We start from the raw sequence: 19,263 nt of genomic DNA on the forward strand, positions 1-19,263 counted from the left end.
TTCTTGTGATGGGTCTAAATATAATGAAGTCAGTGGTAACAGGTTTCTAGTTTCTCAGTTCTTCAGAAGGAGCTTTAAAATCTTAGAAGTTACTTGTGTGCCACATCACTCTTGTTTTTTTTTCCCTTCATGTGCCAATAGCTAAAAAAGTTTGCTAATCTCAATCACCCCACTTTGTACCATGGGAGTTGTGACTTCAGTACCCCCCTGGTCTTGATCTAGGTGTTCCACTTATCTGTGAAGATAATCTACTTTACCCTCTGAAATTAGACCTATCCATCACCCATCATCTGTATCATTGGAGCTTTCATATAACCCAACCCTACAGAATCCCTTATGATTCCCATGTGCTTATTCTAAAGAGATGGTACACGAGAGCATAAGGCTTCTTGGTGTGTTAAATGTCATCACTTAACAAGCTAAAGCAACAGGTGCATGGATCCTGCCTCTAGACTGTCTGGTAGAATAGTCTTCAGAGGCCTCTGCTCATCTGCATTTTCAACAAGGTCTCTGCATGAACATTATTATTTTGGAGTGTGAGAATCTTTTACTGTTTTTCATGACTATTGTTCCGTTGACATATTGTCTTTCTTAACTTCCTTCCTACCTACATTTATGGAGCATTGTGCCTCTGAAGAGAAGGCAGAAATAACAAGGTTCACCCTCTCTCCCCAAGAAATCGTCATTCTGTGTTCTTTTCATTTTACACATTTAACTTGCAGTTCCCAACTATCTCAATGATCATGTTCTGACATGAAGTAGATGTTCTGTTTTGTCTCACACTTCTAGAGTAAAATTTTCTTGGGGTCTTCTTCACAGCCTCTTGGGTTCAGCTTAGGCTTTAAAGAGTGCTTTCTAAAGTTCATAAAATTAAGAAATTTATTTCTCATTAGTATATCATACACATGATTCAAGGACTTGCAAATACTTTAATCGTAACAGCTTGTTAGACATCTAGCTGTTTTCATCTTGTACCTAATTAGTTTGGAATCCTTTTCTAAGATTGATTAACTTACATTGGAATTACTTTCAAAACTATATCTCACACTTTCATTTTTCTTTAGATATTTGATGTTCAGCCACTATTCCTGTTCTGCTCTATTTCTCAATTCCTCTGCATTCTTTGCCTCAGAGTGTACTTACTGCTTTTACTATAATTGTCCCAATTTCTGTTGGAATAATGCCTTGCAAAGTTGACCTTGGATATCTTTTCTGTTATATTGAAAGACTAATCAGGTTCTCAGTTTGCCCCTGTGGTACAGCCAAGACAGATTTTTTTTTTTCTCAGTACTGGGGATTTAACACAGGGCCTCACAGATTCTAAGAATACACTCTATCACTATGTCCCCAGGATCCAGATAAAATTTTGATCCTTGTTTAAGGTGGTTTGATATCAAAGACAAAGGCTCAAGCAGAGCAGTCTTCTCTTCGGGTTTCTGTGAGGCTTACCTCTTCCATGACTTTGTAAATGATCAAATCAAAGCTAAATTAACCATACAAAATTTCAGTAGACTTTAAAGTGTCTGCCACATTGATCTGGACTCTGTTATAGAAACATCAGCTGAGCAGGAAAAAGCATCCTCCAGCTTAGTGTCTCAGACTACTGCACAGAGGTGGAGTGGGCTGACTCAGTTCACTGAGTGAGGGTCTTTTGGGAACAGTGAAAGAGGGATCCTCTGGGACTTCCTTGTTCTAGATTGCCAAGAGGAAAATATAGTCACTCAAAGTTGGAAGGATTTGTGTTAGCCATCTGGAGGAACTTTCTTATCCTGATGTCTTTGTTGATCTCTCAGCCTGAAAGTGCCAAGTTTTTCAGGTCCTGGAGGATGGTGATAGACGAGATTTCCAAAAGGGTTAGCTATCCCAGGACATTTCTGTTATGACTTTTGAAGCAGGTAGGAGGAGGGCAGTGAGGAGAGAGGGGCATGGAGACACTTTTGGGAAGGGTATTCTAATGTTTCTTTTTTCAATCCTAGTTTTGGATGTCCATTGTGGCCACCACCATGCCCATACCCTGCGGAGGCTTCATGCCTGTTTTTGTGCTAGGTAAGGGTTGATGGCATCGTGTTGATAGCTATAATCTGGGTGGATGGTGAGAAAACAAGGAAGAACCTAGCTAGCATCCTGGGAGTGTGTGGTCTTAGTGCCTAAACACAGATTATGCTGAAAACATAGAGACAAAGAAAATTTATCTTAATACTTGCCTTTTTTATCTTCCTCTAGGAGCTGCATTTGGAAGGCTGGTAGGAGAGATCATGGCCATGTTGTTCCCCGAGGGTATCTTATTTGATGACTTCCTCTACAAGATCTTACCTGGGGGCTATGCAGTAATTGGTGAGACATATTTCTAACCTCTATAACCAGACATTGAGTACCCCAAATTCCTACAATCAAAGTCTTCTAATACATCTTCTTTCAAGATACAGCAATTTAGTTTAAATACAACACTATTTAATTCAAGTTTTGTTCAAACAACCAGCTCTTGGCTCTGCCTCTCACTTTTTTTTTTTTTAATAAGCCTTAGTTTCTGCCTGTGGGAAATGGATCATAGGAATCAAATAAGGAAATAAGGATGGTTCAGTGTCAGCCAGGTCTACAAAGTGAGTTCCAGGATAGCCAAGACTACGCAGAGAAACTCTGTCTCAAAAAACAAAACAAAACAAAACAAAACAAAACAAACAAACAAACAAACAAAAACAAAAAAAGAAAAGAGAAGAAGGATAGGGTACCTTGCATTATCTTTGCATGTTTAGTAAGCTCTTTCCTAAGAATCAAGGAACCAATACTGTAGATGATGGGTCTGGTCCATCCAAACTGGACTGTGTTCATGTAATAGGGACTAATAACACAGGAGTAAGAGCTGAGAAACATGAGCCCTGGACTTCTAAAATGATTTCTGAGGTAGACTTATGGATGGCACTCTACTGCCTGATCCTAGTTCATTTATAAAAGCTTCACTTATCAATAGGAATCTTCTGTTCTCTTCATGCCTTGTCAAGTATCTCTCATCTTCCATAATGCACATTTCCCAGTATACACATACTATGTGGTTTATGTTCTGAATAATGCTCTGTTCATTACCAACTAAGGTCATATCTCCCAATACTAGACTTTTGTGACCTTTTATTGTTATATTTTCATATAAGCCTTCACCTGTATTCTCCCAATGGATATTTCCATCATTTTATTTTACTAGTTTTAGCTTTGGGGATTTTTTAAAGACAAGCTGTCTTAGTTAGGGTTTCTATTACTGTGAAGAGACACCATGACCATGGCAACTCTTATAAAGGAAAACATTTAATTGGGGTGGCTTACAGTTTCAGAGGCTTAGTCCATGTTCATCATGGCTGGACATGGCAGCATGCAGGCAGACATGGTGGCTGGAGAAGGAGCTGAGAGTTCTACTTCTTGATCCACAGGCAACAGAAAGTGAACTGAGTGCCACACTGTGTGTAGCTTGAGCATAGGAGACCCTCAAAGCCCACCTCCACAGTGACACACTTCCTCCAACAAGGCCACACCTACTCCAACAAAGCCATACTTCCTAATAGTGCCACTCCCTATGGGGGCCATTTTCTTTCAAACCATCACATATGGTCTCTTTACATAGCCCTGACTGTCCTGGGAGTCATTGTATAGACCAAGCTGGCCTTTCCCTCATATTTGAATAAGAAGTACAATTAAAATATGAGTAACTATTGAGTTGATAAGAATACAACTTAAAAATACATTAGATTGCTTATACTTTTGGTGAGCTTATAGAATCATAATGATTTAAATCCATAAGAATTTTAGAAGTTAAATAACTCTGTGAATGAGAGCATGGTATCTCATGGAAGTAAACATTGTTCATATGGTAGAAACAGAGTCAGGATCTGTGGATCCTGATCAATGGAGGCCTTATTGCTCTATGTCCACAACAAGGTTCTTGAATTTTCATGCTATTCATTCATGAACTGTTGGCATCAGCACCTGAGGCTCAAAATAAGATTCCATTATTGGATTTTTAAATGTTCAGTTGAGAGTGAGCCAAACTTTGAAAAGCAAAGAATGGATAAGATACCACTCTCCTCACATTATAAATAAAAGTTCTGCATGTACATAGACTTTGTGACTTACTGAAGGTTATATATAAATTAGATCAAATGGATAATTTTCAAAAAGGCCAGCATTCTCAGCCCTACTCTTGAAAAGTAGTAATCCTGGGATTGTTGGCACCAACCGAGGTCCTGTCTCCTATTCTGTGTCATTCTCGTCGTACCCTCATGGATTCTTCATGTCAGAAAAGACACTTCTAACCCATCAGTGCATTCCTCTCATTCCAGGAGCAGCAGCTCTGACAGGGGCTGTCTCTCACACAGTCTCCACAGCTGTGATTTGCTTCGAATTAACCGGTCAGATTGCTCACATCCTGCCTATGATGGTGGCTGTTATCTTGGCCAACATGGTGGCTCAGAGTCTGCAGCCCTCTCTCTATGACAGCATCATCCAGGTCAAGAAGCTTCCCTACTTGCCAGACCTTGGTTGGAACCAGCTCAGGTCAGGGCCACTAGCCAGAATTAGTTCAGATATGATGGGATGTGGGACGTCCTGAAGTAAGAACAAGGCTAGCATCGGGAAGCATGCTTTTTTTTTTTAATTACTGTTTTCATGTTTCCACATACTTAATAAACACTGTGAGTGAAAGAATGCATGGCAGACCTTGTGGGAAGAAGGAAGGGCAGCATAGGCCAATAGTGGGCTAACCCAGGATGCTTTCTCCCTCCTTAGCAAATTTACAATCTTTGTTGAGGACATCATGGTACGTGATGTGAAGTTTGTTTCAGCTTCTTGCACATATGGGGAACTGAGAAACCTACTCCAGACCACCACAGTCAAGACTTTACCATTGGTTGATTCCAAAGGTAAGTAGGAAGGAAGGAAGCTGACTGACTACCCAGCTGGTGACCAAAGCAGAGTTGTCCAGAGGCAGAGATCACCAGTGTCATCTTAGCTACTTTCTAACACTGATATTAAAACACTTAATATAGGGCTGGAGATATCGCTCAAGTTAAGAGCCCTGGCTGCTCTTCCAAAGGTCCTGAGTTCAATTTCTAGCAACCACATGGTGGCTCACAGCCATCTGTAATGAGATCTGGCACCCTCTTCTGGCCAGCAGGCAGACATGTAGACAGAACACTGTATACATAATAAAATAAATAAATCTAAAAAAGAAAAAACAAACAAACAAAAAACACCTAATATAAACAGATTAAGGGAGAAATGCTTAGCTCATGGTTTCAGAGGTCAGTCCACTGTGGTAGAGAAAGAATGGTGGGACAGAGCAGCACACATCGTGGCAGGCCAAGATGCCTAGGAGAAGAAGCTGGTGCTCAGTTGGCTTCATTCTTTTTTTTTTTTCCTTCTATTTTTCTGGGAGGCAAAGCCATGAGATTGTGCTACCTATATTCAGAGTGGATCTTCCTGCTCCCATTTGATCTCTAGAAATGCCCTTGTAGACACACCCAGAGGTGTGCCTCACCAGTCTCCTGGGTGATTCAGAATCCAGGTAAGCTGACAGTAGGATTCACCATCACAGGGATGGACTTGAACTTAGAGCTTTCTAGCTACTAAGGGAAGCTCAGCTTATACTAATGAGGATCATGCTCTTCCTTTAGGATGTGATAAACACAGCCATGACACAGGCACACAAAGGCAGTTAAAATCCAATTAAGAAAACACAGGCAATTCTGACTATTCATGGCAGCCATGAATTTTAAAGTCTCCATGAGCCTGGAATTAGTGAACAGTTTTCAGAAAAATACTCCAAGAGGAAATACAGAGTTAAGTCCCTTGATTCTGGTCATGGAATTTTTCCCAAGCAATCAATACATAACCATGTTTTCTGTTTTAAGATACCTTATTTAATAGACATTTCTTCATTTATTAACCCTGAACTCATGGCCAACAGCACTACAATCCTACCTAAATGGAACTCACCTAACATATTTTCTCAACAAGGCAAAGCACAGCCTCCTCTTCCCCTGCTTAGGATCAGTAGACAGCACTTCAGCAGTACATCTGGGGGACACTTTCACAGCAGACTCATCACACAAAGTGCAAAGAGTCCAAAAACAATGTGGCATTAGATAGACTGCTAACCGAACACTGTTTACTTGGGCCGAAATGAGAAGGCTGGGTGAGTGTTTGTTCAACCTCAGCTGGGAGCATGAGATTCAGGCAGCTCACTTTGTTGTTGTTCTGTGCACGTCTGTGATTTACGGTGGAAGCATCTCTAGCATCAGAATTAAAGGTATGTTCATGGCCAGTAAGCGATTTCAGAAGTAGAGACTTCATAAGCAATGTGGATCAACTGAAAATCTTGGGCCCTCTCCTACTTAACTAGATTCTGTCATTTCTTTAATGGCCAACCTAAGGGAGAGTGCAAACTGTTCCTCATGGAGAAGTAAATGGCTTTCATAAATGTTGATTTCCCTTTCCCTTTCATCCACCGTTCTTCCTGCCCGCCATTGGCGTTTGGCTCTGCTGTGTGTTGCTTCTCACTGTAGTCATCTTTCTCATTAGATTGGGTAGTCCTTGAATGTAGAGACCGCAATCTCTGCATTTTAGAGTTCTAAGCGTTTCCTGGACATTCAGTACTTGCTTCTCTAGTCTGTGAATTAGTGCATTAGAAAATAGACATGAGGAGCTATTTGGAGCCAGGAGTAATGTTAGTTTTGACTTCAGACACTCTGAGCATCCAGATTTCTCAAACTACATTAGTTCAGACATTGCCCTAAGCTCGGAGTCCTTCTAAGTAGCTTCTGAAGCCACGGCTCTTCCTTAGAGCAAGGGTGCAGTCATTGGGGTGCCAAGTTTTCATGATGATGACGAAGATGTAACAGTGAGGCCTGTCTTAGTGCCCTTGATGCAGGGATATGGCAGTTAACTTAAAGAACATGTTCAGCACTGTAGCGAAATTTCTACAAACACATAAAAGGCCTCCTGGAAAGGGAGCATTTTGTTCATGTCCTATCAGGGCCTAGGTGCTTTAGGGGATGAAACTTCTTCCAGGATGGAGGACCCGATGTTAGTGTTGCTTGTAGACTTCTTTCAGAAGTTTCAGACTGAGTTTCAGACTGTTACAACTGCCTCTCAAGTTTCTTTACTTTTGGATAGGGTTGATCAGCATATTTTAATAGCGAGCTTACATATCTGCAAATACTGTATTAGGACATCATACAGATAAGTACAGATTAGCACCAATTAGTGTGCTGCCAGTTGGGTCTGTACGTGCTAAATGTGTGAAATTAAAGGGATCAAGGGAGGCCACCCTGGAGGACTTTTAAGATGAAGTTTTTGGTAAGAAAATGTAAGAACTGGAACAAGAAAAGGCCCTGAACTCCTGCTGCATGACTTGATAGACATGCAGGTGTGGAGCAGGCCCTCAGGGAAGCATTTGTCGTCCCTGTCCCCCAGATTCAATGATCTTGCTGGGCTCCGTGGAACGCTCAGAACTGCAGTCCCTCCTACAGCGCCACCTGTGTGCAGAGCGAAGGCTGAGGGCTGCCCAGGATATGGCTCGCAAGTTATCGGAGCTGCCCTTTGATGGCAAAGCACGGCCGGCTGGAGAGTGGTACCCTGGCGGTCGACCCGAGTCCTTCGCCTTTGTGGATGAGGACGAAGACGAGGACCTCTCCAGGAAGACGGAGGTAACCAAGACAGAAGGGAAAATGCCAGTAGGGGTCGCTAGTGATATCTCTCTTGCGATAGCTGGGCTTGGATGGATTGTGCTGGGCGGGGCTGGACTGGATGGGGCTGAGCTGGGCTGCGCTGGGCTTTGCTGTGACAGGTGCTAGAAAAAGGAAAGAGGAAGGGAAACACTGGCAAGTGAGAAAGTGACCAAACTGGATCCAGTGCAAAAGACACCAGTGCCTGAGTGGTGTTTTGAGAGGGGAAAAGGGAATTCGGGGGCCGGGGTGGGGGCAGTATAGAGTTAGATCTCCCAGGGCCCCTGCTAGTAAAGGCAGCAAGGTATCATGTGGCCTCTTTTCTGAGACTGAGAATGTTTTATTTTATTTTCAGCTTCCACTGTCTCCTCCTCCTCCTCCACCTCCTCTCTTTCCTACTGTTCCATCATACCCTGAAGAACCTAATGGGCCACTGCCCAACCGCAAACAGCCACCTGAAGCCCCAGACCCCGCAGGTAAAGACCTTAGCATGTCTTGAGAGTTATGTTTGGACTCACCTTTACTAAGAGCTACTCTTGTAAGATGTGAGGCTAGGTGATTTCAAGAGCTGACTCTAATGGATAAATCCCATGATGCTGTCCTAGGGAGTTGGAACAGAGGTAGAAAAGAGGAATCCACTGAGGTACAGCATAGAGGAAGTACAGTTCTTGGGTGGTGCAGTGTCAGGGGCCATTGGAAGCACCTGGTCACCCCACCCCCCAATCTTCTCACTTTTCCTTTCAGGTCAAAGATCATCCATCTTCCGGTGCCTGCTGCGCTGCTTACTGGGCAGAGCTCACTCTACAAAGAAGAAAATAGCCCAGGTAAGAGAAGATGTGTCTAGAGGAAGAAGGAAAGGTCAGGTCCTCAGAAGGGCAGAGGTCCTACCAAGGGTGATGGTTTGAAAAGGTGGCTTCTTGGACTCACCTGCCCAGGGAGACATGGTTTCTGCTTCATTGAAAACTATAACTAGCCTGAGAAGGAAAGGTAATGAACTTGGCCCTGTGTCTTTCTTCCCTAGGATTCAACGGATTTAGTGGATAACATGTCACCTGAAGAGGTAAGAAAATCCAAAGCCTGGAATGGATTGTTTCATCCAGTGAAGGTATTGCTTTTTTTTGTTGTTGTGTTTTTGAAACAGGGTCTTACTGTGCAGTTCCTGGCTGGCCTGGAACTCACTGTGATGGCTTCGAACTCACAGAGATCTGTCTGCCTCTACCTCCCAAGTGCTGGGATTAAAGGTGTACGCCGCCATTTCTTATTGTACCAAGAAGACTGGAAACCAGCCAGTCGATGAATATGTCCCTTTAACGCCTGTTAGAAATGACATGCATCTAGGTACAAAAAGAAGACTGATTATATATTTCTAGTGTATACCTTCCAAAACCAGATATTGAAGAGACATTTCTAAGGAACAAAGTCCAATAAAAGTAAAAATTTCATATATTTTGAGAGATGACAACCTTGACAATATCAGGGTATAGATTTTGATAAAAATCATATTGAGTCAATATAGAAGTTAGAGAAAGAATTCAAAGTGAAAAGAATTCATCCGCTGTCCCTGTTGTGATTTAAGCCTCACATAGTGAGAGCTCTGATTTCTAAGTGGTGTTGAACTTTTCATAAGATCCAGCAGCAACATCCTCCTCCCTTTGGACAAAAACTGGAGATGTATCTGGTATGTGGTCAGCACACAAATGCCAGAGTCCTCCAGTCACTGCCTATGGAGCCCCTGGTACTGTGTGTCCCCACTCCTTCGTCTGCAGTGGAGTTGTTAGGAGGATTCAATGAGTAAGACATGGACAGCAATTAGAATTTTGCCCAGTACAGATGAAGTGCTTGACAAATATTCTCTGAAAATGTTGCTGCTGTTGTTACTGGGAAAAAGAGGAGTGGGGGTAGCTGAGAAGGCCTGGTATGATCTCAGAAAGACCAAGAAAATGAGTCCTATGTAAGTCCTCTAACCCCATCCTCTTTGCAACATTTCAGACAAGCATCCTCTTATACTAAGAGCCAGTTAGGCTCCATGTAAACCTTTAGTCAGGACCATGGGAGTTTAGAGGACCCATAGCTGTGTCCAGAAATGTCAACAGAACATGACACATGGAGGGAGCCTCCATGTGGACTCACAGCTCAATCCTAGGACAAGGAGCAAGCTAGCCTTTGCTGGTAATCTCTGAAGGTTAGAGTACAGATTTGGACAAATAAGAGAGTTGAAGTGTGACATCATTCGGTAGGACCAAAGAACATCTTAGATTAATTTATGAGTCCTGGAGAGAGTGGCTTATCTGGCATGTTGGGTTGTAGGTATGTAATTCAAGATAATAGCTAGCTTTGAGCCTTAATGATTTGGTTAACAGACTTAAAAAAAAAAAGCAAAACATAAACAGTCCAAGCCAACTAAATACCAAGTGGTGCAGGGAGTCTACTCAGATTCAGCAACTATTCACCGTGCTTTACTCATAAGGGGTAGCTTCCTCGGTCTCCAACTGTTGATATCACTTAGCCCGACCAATGAGTGTACATCTAGTCAGCAGAGGAAAGGCAAGTGCCATCAGAAGGCTGAGTATAAACAATGCCATTTCTGAAAAGCAAAGGCTCCCAAAATGTCAAGGTATGATAGGAATTACTAGATAGCAAAACATACATCTGAATGGGAGTGTCAATATGGCACACAATGAAGGTTGGAGTTTAATAAGTGTTTGGAGACCAGGAGGACACAGAAGACTACAAGAAGGACCCATATTCTGGGTATCTGAGGGTAAAGGGTGGCCTTTGAGGCCAGATAATGGAGGAGAAGGATGTTGTGACTCTCTGAGAAGAAAAGGTGTACCTGTTGATCAAGAATGTCTGTGATGGTTCCTGTGGGCCAAAGCTGAGCTCCTGAAGTTCAAGGGGTCTCTGTGATACTCTGTCAACAGATTGAGGCCTGGGAGCAGGAGCAGCTGCGCCAGCCTGTATGCTTTGATTGCTGCTGTATCGACCAGTCTCCCTTCCAGCTGGTGGAGCAGACCACGCTGCACAAGGCAAGCCCTTGCTGACTGCCCAGGGCTTTAGGGAGGGCAGAAGTGGGGACATGCTGACCTGTGCTTTCCCCATCAGACTCACACACTCTTCTCACTTCTTGGCCTCCATCTTGCCTATGTGACCAGCATGGGGAAGCTCAGAGGTGTCTTGGCACTAGAAGAGGTAAGGATGACTAGGCCCCACTTGATGAGAGAGAGAGGGAGGAATGGACCCAGGACAAGGGGACATGGGTGGGGAATGTGTAGAGCAGATGTCCCTCCAGAAGGGAGAGACTGTAAGGCATGTTGTAGTCACAGTCCTCTAGATGACATAATTCTCCAGCCCAGAAGGGACCCCATGTGGTTTCTCCCAGTGGCCTGCTTTGAGGAGTGGGGTTTAGGTGAGCTATGGGGAAGGGTGTGGGAATATGTGGGAGGTGTGAAGCAGTCACTAGGAGCAAAGTGTCTCCTGGGAGGTTCTTTCTCAGGGAGGATGGCGAGGAGGTGATGTGAAGGAATAGTTCTGTCTTTCTGTCTTTCCCTCTGATCGTTTGCTGTCTGTCTCTGCTTCTCTCCTTACCACTCTTTCCATTTGTTTCCCCTGTTTTGTCTATTCCTGCGGTCTCTCCCATTGTCCCCCATTTTTTTTCTCCTTCTCATCGTCTATGTCTTTACTTCTCCTCTTCCTCCCCAGCTACAGAAAGCTATCGAGGGCCACACCAAATCTGGCGTGCAGCTCCGCCCTCCTCTTGCCAGCTTCCGGAATACAACTTCAACTCGGAAGAGTACAGGGGGGCCACCCCCTCCTGCAGAGGGCTGGAGTTTGCCTGAGGGTGGAAATGGGGCTCCTGGAGCAGAAGTCATGGTTCCTCCCATGCCAGAGACTCCTGTACCACCACCATCTCCTGAGGTCCCTCACTGTGTGGCCCCAGCCAGAGCAGAGGGTGAACTGGAGGAGCTAGAGATGGTGGGAAGCCCAGGACCTGAGGAGGACCTGGCTGACATTTTGCATGGCCCCAGCCTTCGGTCCACTGATGAGGAAGATGAAGATGAGCTGATCCTGTGAATAACCCCCTCCAAGCTTTCTTCATAAAAACCATGGGGCCCATGCCAGGAAGTGGGCTTGTGTGTCACAGGGGTGCCTTGAAGTTGAGGAGGCTCCCACTTCATGTTGTTTCTACCCCTACTGTGAAGGTGATGGTGATGGTCTTGAGGAGAACTTGGCCTTGAGCAGGGAAGAATTTGGGTCCATCAGACCCCTTCCCCCATTTCCAGGCAGGGTTCAAGGCCCCGAGCTTGGAAGATCCCTGTGTTTTCCTGCTGTGCAGGTTCAGTCCCCATCAGTCTTTAACCTCCCACAGTTCCCAGTGTTGTTCAGCTGCCATCCTGGCCTGCCTGTCTAGATTTCGGTTTCCACATGGAATAGGTAAGCGGAGGCTCAGATTGATTGACTCTGCAAGTGCCACATTGGAAGGGATGTGGGACCACAATATTGCCCTGCAGACTGACCACCTGACAATGGGCACCTCAACCTGCCAGCCCCACCATCTTCTTATTTGCTCCCCGCAATCTGTTTCCAGACCTAGTCATTGCTGCCACTGCCTGTCCCCGGCCAGGCCGATTTTCAGGGCTGAAAAAGCCAACCCTTGCTTCCAGGAAACCAAGTGCAGTTCCCTGGAAGAGGTTGGCAGAGGCTCTGTGTGGAGAGGCAGGTGTCATGGCCCAGTGCATGTGTCTGACGCTGCAGCAAAAAGCCTTCCTGTATCACAGTCTCCCTGCCTAGTTCCGTGTTTCCCCCAGAACGTGCGTATTCCCTCTCGTCCGCCGCAGTGGCTGGCCTAGCTGCCAAGAGTCATCCCTGCCTGGGAGTCACTCTTCCTGGAGCTCCTCCCCGAGCACCAGTAAGGCTCTCATCCAGCAGGGTCATGCAGATTCCAGTCCTTTATAATAGCTCCTCGGGATCTTCTGGCATAGACTTGGGGGTGCCCTGAGGGTAGCAAGCTTTAGTTTGCCCCATCCTTAGAGGACTCCCATCTTTTTCCTTCTAAACCAGCCAGGTTGACAGTTGTCCTGCACAGCATTCGCCTGCTTCACCTAGAAAGAGAGGCCACATGTTCTGAGCATCCAGATGCCCAGCTCCATTCATGGGCTCTTTTCCTTCCCTCTCTGTGTGCCTTTAGTTCGGCAGTTGAGCCTTCAGACATTCTCCTTCTGCCCCTCCCCCTTGCCCAGGTCTGTTCTGTCCCCCCAAATAAGACACTCATAGTCAGAGGATGCCACCACATTCTGTTTAGTGTCATTGAACACAGCCTCTGGCCTTCAACATGGGTTCCCTCCACCTTCCCAGGCCAAGAAAGACACTGAGGCCTAGGTAGGAGAATTAGCAAGGGGCATCCAAGCCCATGCCCATGTGTATATAATCTATAATACTTATATATATTTATATAGAATTCTCTCTGTAATATATGTCATAGACTCCTTCCTGGGCTTGGGGTGAGTTTCACATTAAGAAAACATGCTAAGACTGACCATAAAAATGGGTATGTCTCAGACCTGGAAGACAGAGTGTGGGATATAAAGGGTTAAGAACTCATCCTTCAAGATTCCCTCCTTAACACAAGGAAAAGAAGGGAGGTGTGTGAACTGGGGGAGGGCAATGGAAGGGAAGGAATGGAAGGTTTGGATTTTCATTTAATAAAGTCAATTGAAAATTAAAGTGTACCCCCCCTAAAAAAAATCATTCCGCAAGAGCAGTTCCATTCACAAGAATATAAAAAACAGCCCTGCTCCCCAGCTGCTGTAAAACGTGCTGCACAGCCTTTAACCCCAAAGGAAAAGCAACCCTTCCCACCCACCCCTAACAGCCTCTTCCTGCACATGCCCCACCCTCCCCTTAAAGTAGGCTAGAAGCAAACCCCCATGCACCCTGCCCCCAGCACCAGAGAGGTGGTCCCTCCCTCCAAAAGAGTTCAAAATGGTCCTGGGCCAGCTCCTTGAGTCTTCTCTCTTCAGAGTGGGGTGGGGCTCACCTGCCTTTGTGGCAGTCTGCCAGCAGCCTAGGGAAACCAAGCCCTGCTCAGGTACAAACCCTACTAAGTTCCCTCAGGGCCTTTGTAGTCTTTCATAGGGGGCCATTTGGCTTCCTTGAGGAGTGGGACGAGGAAGGAAACCTGTTTTACTTTAGTCTTCCTGACTCTCCAGGGCCCTGAGCAAAAGGGGGTCCACGTGAACAAACCCGCTCACTGGACTCGATGTCCACCGTCACCTCGGGGAAGACTGCGGGGGCACTGAGATGAGACAAACGTGTTGATAGAGCAGGCTAGACAAGGCAGAGAGACCCTGGGAGTAGTTTAGCTTGAACATGCAAATTCCCAGGGAGCTAGGACAGGAGACCAGGGGTTAGGGGCAGTTGCCAGGGTTGGCAGGCTAGCCCTTCCTAGTCCTAGAAATGAGGTCCTGATAGGCTAAATCACAACACACTGGCATACACGAGGTATCCTCTCCCATTCAGGCAGCGTTAGATGAGCTACGTGACTGTTTGCCTCTCTTGGCTCTCCAGGTCTACTCCCATGTTTCCTACATGAACGGACCCCAGGATCCCATGCTTCCCCCTCCCCTGGAGGATGTGGGACACCGACTCTGGTTACACGTCAGTGTATGAATGTGGTGCAGGACAGAGTCACGGATGAACAGAATCACTCCAGCTCTGAGCCTCGTCGTTCCTGTGGGTGAGGGAGTAGGACCCCTGACAGTTAGAGTGGGACACAAAGCCTTGGAACTGGAGCCAGGGACAGACAGGAGGAAGAAGAAAAATGGGCTGACAAGCTTGGACATCTCCTATCGAAACTGTTTAAGCCAAGGGCCGGATTGAGGCTGCAGCTGCTCCAGCACCCTCATAGCAATACTGCACTGACTTGCTGCTGTTCCCTGGCCTCATGGTCCACTCCAAATGGCAGGGGAGGTGTGGGAGGGCAAGCTTATGTCTCACCACAACCAGTCCTGTAAGGAACAATGGGCGGAGGAGCACTGGGAACAGCTGACAGGAACGCAGAAGCAGCCAGTGTCCACCCTGGCCCTCAGCCATCAGCCCAGCCCAGCCAAGGCAGTGACAGCACCAGACTCCCCACTCCACTCTGCTCAACCCTGAGTCCCCAAGAAGTTATAAAAATGTAGAAAAGGCAAAGAGAAAAGTGTAAACAGCTCCAGAGAATTAGGGGAAGGTAGAGGGAGGCCCAGCCCTCACGGTACCCTCACTGACGGGGACAATGCATCCTTAGGTCAACAATCTGAGACTAGTGCCCGCTCACCCTCCTTGGGTCTGGGCTCCAAGTGGAAGAAGGTATAAAGGGAAGCCAGAATTGGAGTAACCAACCCTACTGGGCCTTCTTCCGTATCCTAAAGGTCCTCCTTCCAGCCACAGGACATTCAAGTGGCTGTGTTTATTCTTTGTCTCATTGGTGACCCTCCTGTTTCTGAGTGGGCTTTGGGATAAAGAATCATACTGTGTGACCTCTGTCAATCCCAGCTGCTACGTCCATCTCGTCCTTGGCTCCTGATCCCAGAAGCCAAAGATTGCCTGAATTGGGCACAGTGTCCATGCTAAACACAGAAGGGCCGGCCGTTCAGCCCACTCTCCTGTCACCGCCAAGCCATGTTCAACAGCCCCTGAGGCCTGCTTTCCCACAGTGGGGATGCACTGATGCCATAGCCAGAGAAAACAGAATCAGAAAAGCAGGAGTGAAATGGAGAAAGGAGGCATTCAGACAGCACAGCCAAGGCTCCTGGAAGACGGAATCAGGGGTGTAAGAACTGAGATTCAGTGTTCAACACGGCGCACCTGGGCATGGACCCCAGAACCATAGCGATGGCTCATCTCCCACCACCATGCCAGGTTCACAGCCACCTAACTGCCTGGGTCTCAGTTCCTGGAATGATGGTCTCTGGAGTATAAGCCTAGATAAAACCCCCTGCTGGTCCTTCCCTTTCCAGGGCTGCTAGCGGGCTGGTGAAGGCTGGAAGCTCCCAGTTCCCTGCTGTCTTCTGCCCGGGTTTCATCTGTGCTGCTGGAGCTTGGGAGGGTATGGGTTGCAGCCATGCCCCTCAGGTCAGAGTGGGGCGGGAAGAAGCTAGTTGTTGGCATCCCCCTCCTCCTCATCAAAGGACTGCACACCTGAGGACGTGACATCAGACACCTTCCGGCTAAGAGCAGTGGACATCTCCGGGTCTTCTCGTGGAGAAAGTGACTCCAGGTCCCGGCATCCTGCATCCTCTTCCTCCTCGGGAGCCAGTGGTCTCTTCTCTTCCTCTACAGATCCCCTGGCCAGGTCCACCCCACCAACCTCTGGTGCCCAGTCAGTGTCCACCCCCAAGAAAGGCGGAGGCTCCTGAGCAGAATATCCTGAAGCAGGTTGGGAAGGTCCCATGTCATGCAGGCTAGGTTGTGAGTCATCAAATGCAGGGCCAAGATAGGATCCTGTAGCTGGAGATGCAATGAGGGACTGATCACTCGCTTCCCAGGCATCTGATGACCCCAGACAGTACATGCCCTGTGACACATAGGAGTGAGGCCATCCATCCATGGGGGCTTGAGCTAGTGCATCTGTAAAGAGAATGAGCAAGGTTGGAGAAGCCACAGAACATCGCAGACAGCGAGTGAGAAGAGCACACAGAACTCCTATCATGTGGTTACGGTGCAGGTATGGGGGCAGTGGAGAAGCTGAGACAAACAGGAAAGTCCTAAAAGAACAGAAGAGGGCAGAGGGAGCCCAAATTGCTGAGAAGCCTCTTAGGCATTAGGGGTTGGATTCTAGAACCGCCTCTCACCTTGACTCTCAATCAGCTCCTGGTAGTTGTCACTGTAGTTGCAGTCCAGTGGCTCCTGGGTCGAATTCACACTCATGTCCTCACCATCCATGGAAGACCAGGCCATAAGTGTAGCCTCAGAAATAGCAAACTGTTCCATGACTCCTATGAGAAGAAATGAAATTAAAATTATCTTAAGAGTCCTCATGTAACCCTTAGACCCATGAAAGGGGTGTGGAGAAACCTGGTGCAGCATGGTTCAGTGAAGTAAAATATAAACCATGTATCATTTCATTTAAGAAAACAAAACAGAAACAAGTGAAATTATTTTTTATAACGAATCTTATTTAAGTCTATATATATATGATTCTCTTTCAATATACAATCAACATAAACATTATTAATGAGGTATTTTACACTCTTCATATGAAGTCTTTGAAATTCACTTGGTACTTTACTTATAGCACATCTCTATTGAGACAGGTCACATTTCAAATTCTCAATACCCACATGTAGCCAATGACTACTCTATTACTCTGAAACAAGGCTAGACCATGGGGGATAGTCCAGAAGGTCACACTTAGAATTCCTAGGGGGAAAAGATAGGCTCTTCTGGTGAGATAGCCAGGGAGAGTAAAGTTAGATGTTCCAGAAGTTTGTCTTTGGAGGTTTTAGAATTTGAACCTGGAGCTAGAGAGATGGCTTAGTGGTGAGACAACCTACTGCTCTGGCAGAGGAGCTGAGTTTGGTTTTGAGCCCGAGCCAGGCAACTCACAGCAGCCTGTAACTCGAGCTTCATGGTCTCCAACACTCTTGGCCTCCAAGAGTCTCTTGCATACATGTGGAGCACATAAACATATGCAGGCAAAAACACACGAACATAAATAAAGTAATAAATATTTTTTAAAGAAATAAACTGAACCTAGTTTCAGATGGTCTAGGACAGAGGAATGTAGGTAGTAGGTTTCAAGATCAATGAAGAATTCCCAAGGGAGCATCAGGTGAACATGGGTCCCTAGTCATATAAGGGGCTATATCAAGAGACTAGAAGAAGGGAGGGCAGAATAGTGAGGATGAGAGCATTGCAGGTTCCCAGTCTACTCACAGCCATGAATAAGCTGAAGCTCCCATTGCTATTACCTTGTCCTCCCTCTCTGCCCTCCACGTCTATCACCCAGCCCCACCCAGACTTCCTCTACCACCCACCACTCATAGCAACAGCACATAAAGTCTTCTCTTCAGACCTACCCCTCTTCTTGGGTATCTTCCTGACCCCTGCCAGCAGGATTAGTTCACCTCTGTATGTACATCCCGTGTCATCAGACCTATGCCACTGTCATCAGAATTAAACTACCGTCTACAGGGCCATTCCCCTGCATCATCCACTAGCTGTCACAGTCATGAGTCCAGTAAGTCAATTCATGAAATCAAATGTGGACGAGCATGGCTAGAAGAAATTCCCGAGGCCTCTTTCATTTTTAGAAACAAATAGAAGCAGAGTCATTTGAAGTCCAAGGCCACTGTGTTTTCCAAGGCCTATACTAAGAGAGGCTAGGGGAAAGGCAGTACCATACTAGAGGAAAGAAAACATCTGGGACACATGGCCTCACAAATCTCATCTGAACCCCATTTTCAAAGGCTATAATAAAAATATATGTTGGGCACTTATCAGAATTAACCAGTCCAAAAAAAAAAAAAAAAAAAAAAAAAAAGAAAAGAAAAGAAAAGAAAAGGAAAACACTTGAAATCAAGGCTGTTAGAAAATATGAGCCTGTGGTCAACATGCAGGGAGACCATTTTGCCATAAGGGAGCAGATTGGAGGGTCAGCCTCTGACTATCAAAAAAAAACCCAAAAAAACAAACAAACAAACAAACAAACAAACAAAAAACCTGTATCATTTGAGAGTTTAGGATACAAGTACCTGCTAGGAAACGAGCCTCCTTCTCGCCATCGCTGAGGTCGGAGTAAGCATCTGTATCCCTGCGCACAGCCTCGTGGCTGTGCTGTGGCTGAATTGTCGGTGCCTTCCCCCAGCCCTGCCACTCAATCATGTGGGCCACTCGGCCTTGCCCCATGGCCGTAGGCTTTGTCACATGGTCCTTCATGCTTCTAGAGATCCCTGTGGAATCAACACCCACATCCATCAGGATATCACACAACACTCATAGCAGATCCTCCCATCATTCCCCACCCAGGTTCCGTGGGATTCCATCCACTGAGGAAAGTATCCCCTTGGCATCTTGAGGGGCAGCCTCAGGACAAGAGATGCTTGGACAGGAAGGCAGATGTTTCAAAGTTGTGGGGATGAACTCTGAAACCTCTTGAGGAGCAGGGGCACAAGGAAGATCCTGTCAATATTCCCATCTCTGGGTTTGGAGTCTCACCTGAGAAGGATGACTTGGCCAGGGCTCCAATGCCATAGGCATTCGAGTTTCGCTTAAGCTTCGGAAGGATGGAAGTGGTGTCCTCCATGGAGAGCTAGGACAGGGAAGGTAAGAAAGTGGGCAGAGGAATAAGAAGGTATGGGGTGACTTACATGTAGAATAGAGTTTTTGGCTCCCAGGAAGGTAGATACCCAAGGAAGCAAGTAATAAAGAAAACCAAGGAAGTATAAACCTGGCACACCCCTGAGAACTGGGAGGTCAGCAGAACGGGGGAGGGGGGTGCTCGTGCAGCTTCTCTATAGAGGGTCCCAATGAACATAAGAAAAGAAGGGTCAGGGTAGATTGAGGAGGGCTAGAGGTG

The 19,263-nt window shown here is 46.2% G+C and overlaps 2 protein-coding genes across 2 annotated transcripts in view; one reads left to right on the plus strand and one right to left on the minus strand.

Moving 5' to 3' along the window:
* Clcn1 (chloride voltage-gated channel 1) overlaps window positions 1–11,783 on the plus strand; it is a 29,180-nt gene extending 17,397 nt beyond the window's left edge. Inside the window, exons 13-23 of the mRNA XM_059256591.1 lie at window positions 1,977–2,046; window positions 2,224–2,334; window positions 4,326–4,539; window positions 4,771–4,904; window positions 7,459–7,691; window positions 8,065–8,185; window positions 8,454–8,533; window positions 8,731–8,769; window positions 10,631–10,735; window positions 10,812–10,898; window positions 11,409–11,783. Of these exons, the coding sequence (XP_059112574.1) occupies window positions 1,977–2,046; window positions 2,224–2,334; window positions 4,326–4,539; window positions 4,771–4,904; window positions 7,459–7,691; window positions 8,065–8,185; window positions 8,454–8,533; window positions 8,731–8,769; window positions 10,631–10,735; window positions 10,812–10,898; window positions 11,409–11,780 (1,566 nt within the window). The 3' untranslated portion in view covers window positions 11,781–11,783. The remainder of the gene's footprint in view (window positions 1–1,976; window positions 2,047–2,223; window positions 2,335–4,325; window positions 4,540–4,770; window positions 4,905–7,458; window positions 7,692–8,064; window positions 8,186–8,453; window positions 8,534–8,730; window positions 8,770–10,630; window positions 10,736–10,811; window positions 10,899–11,408) is intronic.
* Window positions 11,784–13,887: 2,104 nt separating this feature from the next.
* Fam131b (family with sequence similarity 131 member B) lies at window positions 13,888–18,990 on the minus strand. The gene is made up of 4 exons (XM_059256592.1): window positions 18,903–18,990; window positions 18,440–18,637; window positions 16,538–16,681; window positions 13,888–16,313 (listed from the first exon to the last, which is right to left on the minus strand). Exons 1-4 carry the CDS (start codon window positions 18,988–18,990, stop codon window positions 15,841–15,843), a joined length of 903 nt encoding a protein of 300 aa, XP_059112575.1. The 3' UTR covers window positions 13,888–15,840.
* Between the last annotated feature and the right edge of the window lie 273 nt (window positions 18,991–19,263).

Source organism: Peromyscus eremicus, chromosome 3 (genome assembly GCF_949786415.1).
Source record: "Peromyscus eremicus chromosome 3, PerEre_H2_v1, whole genome shotgun sequence".
Taxonomy (NCBI): Eukaryota; Metazoa; Chordata; class Mammalia; order Rodentia; family Cricetidae; genus Peromyscus; species Peromyscus eremicus.

Coding starts and splice junctions, on each gene's coding strand:
- Fam131b (XM_059256592.1), bottom strand. CDS start 18,990: ATGGAGGACACCACTTCCATCCTTCCGAAGCTTAAGCGAAACTCGAAT. Junction 18,638..18,902: donor GGCCAAGTCATCCTTCTCAG/GTGAGACTCCAA, acceptor TTGATTCCACAG/GGATCTCTAGAAGCATGAAG. Junction 16,682..18,439: donor GGAGGCTCGTTTCCTAGCAG/GTACTTGTATCC, acceptor TTCTTCTCATAG/GAGTCATGGAACAGTTTGCT.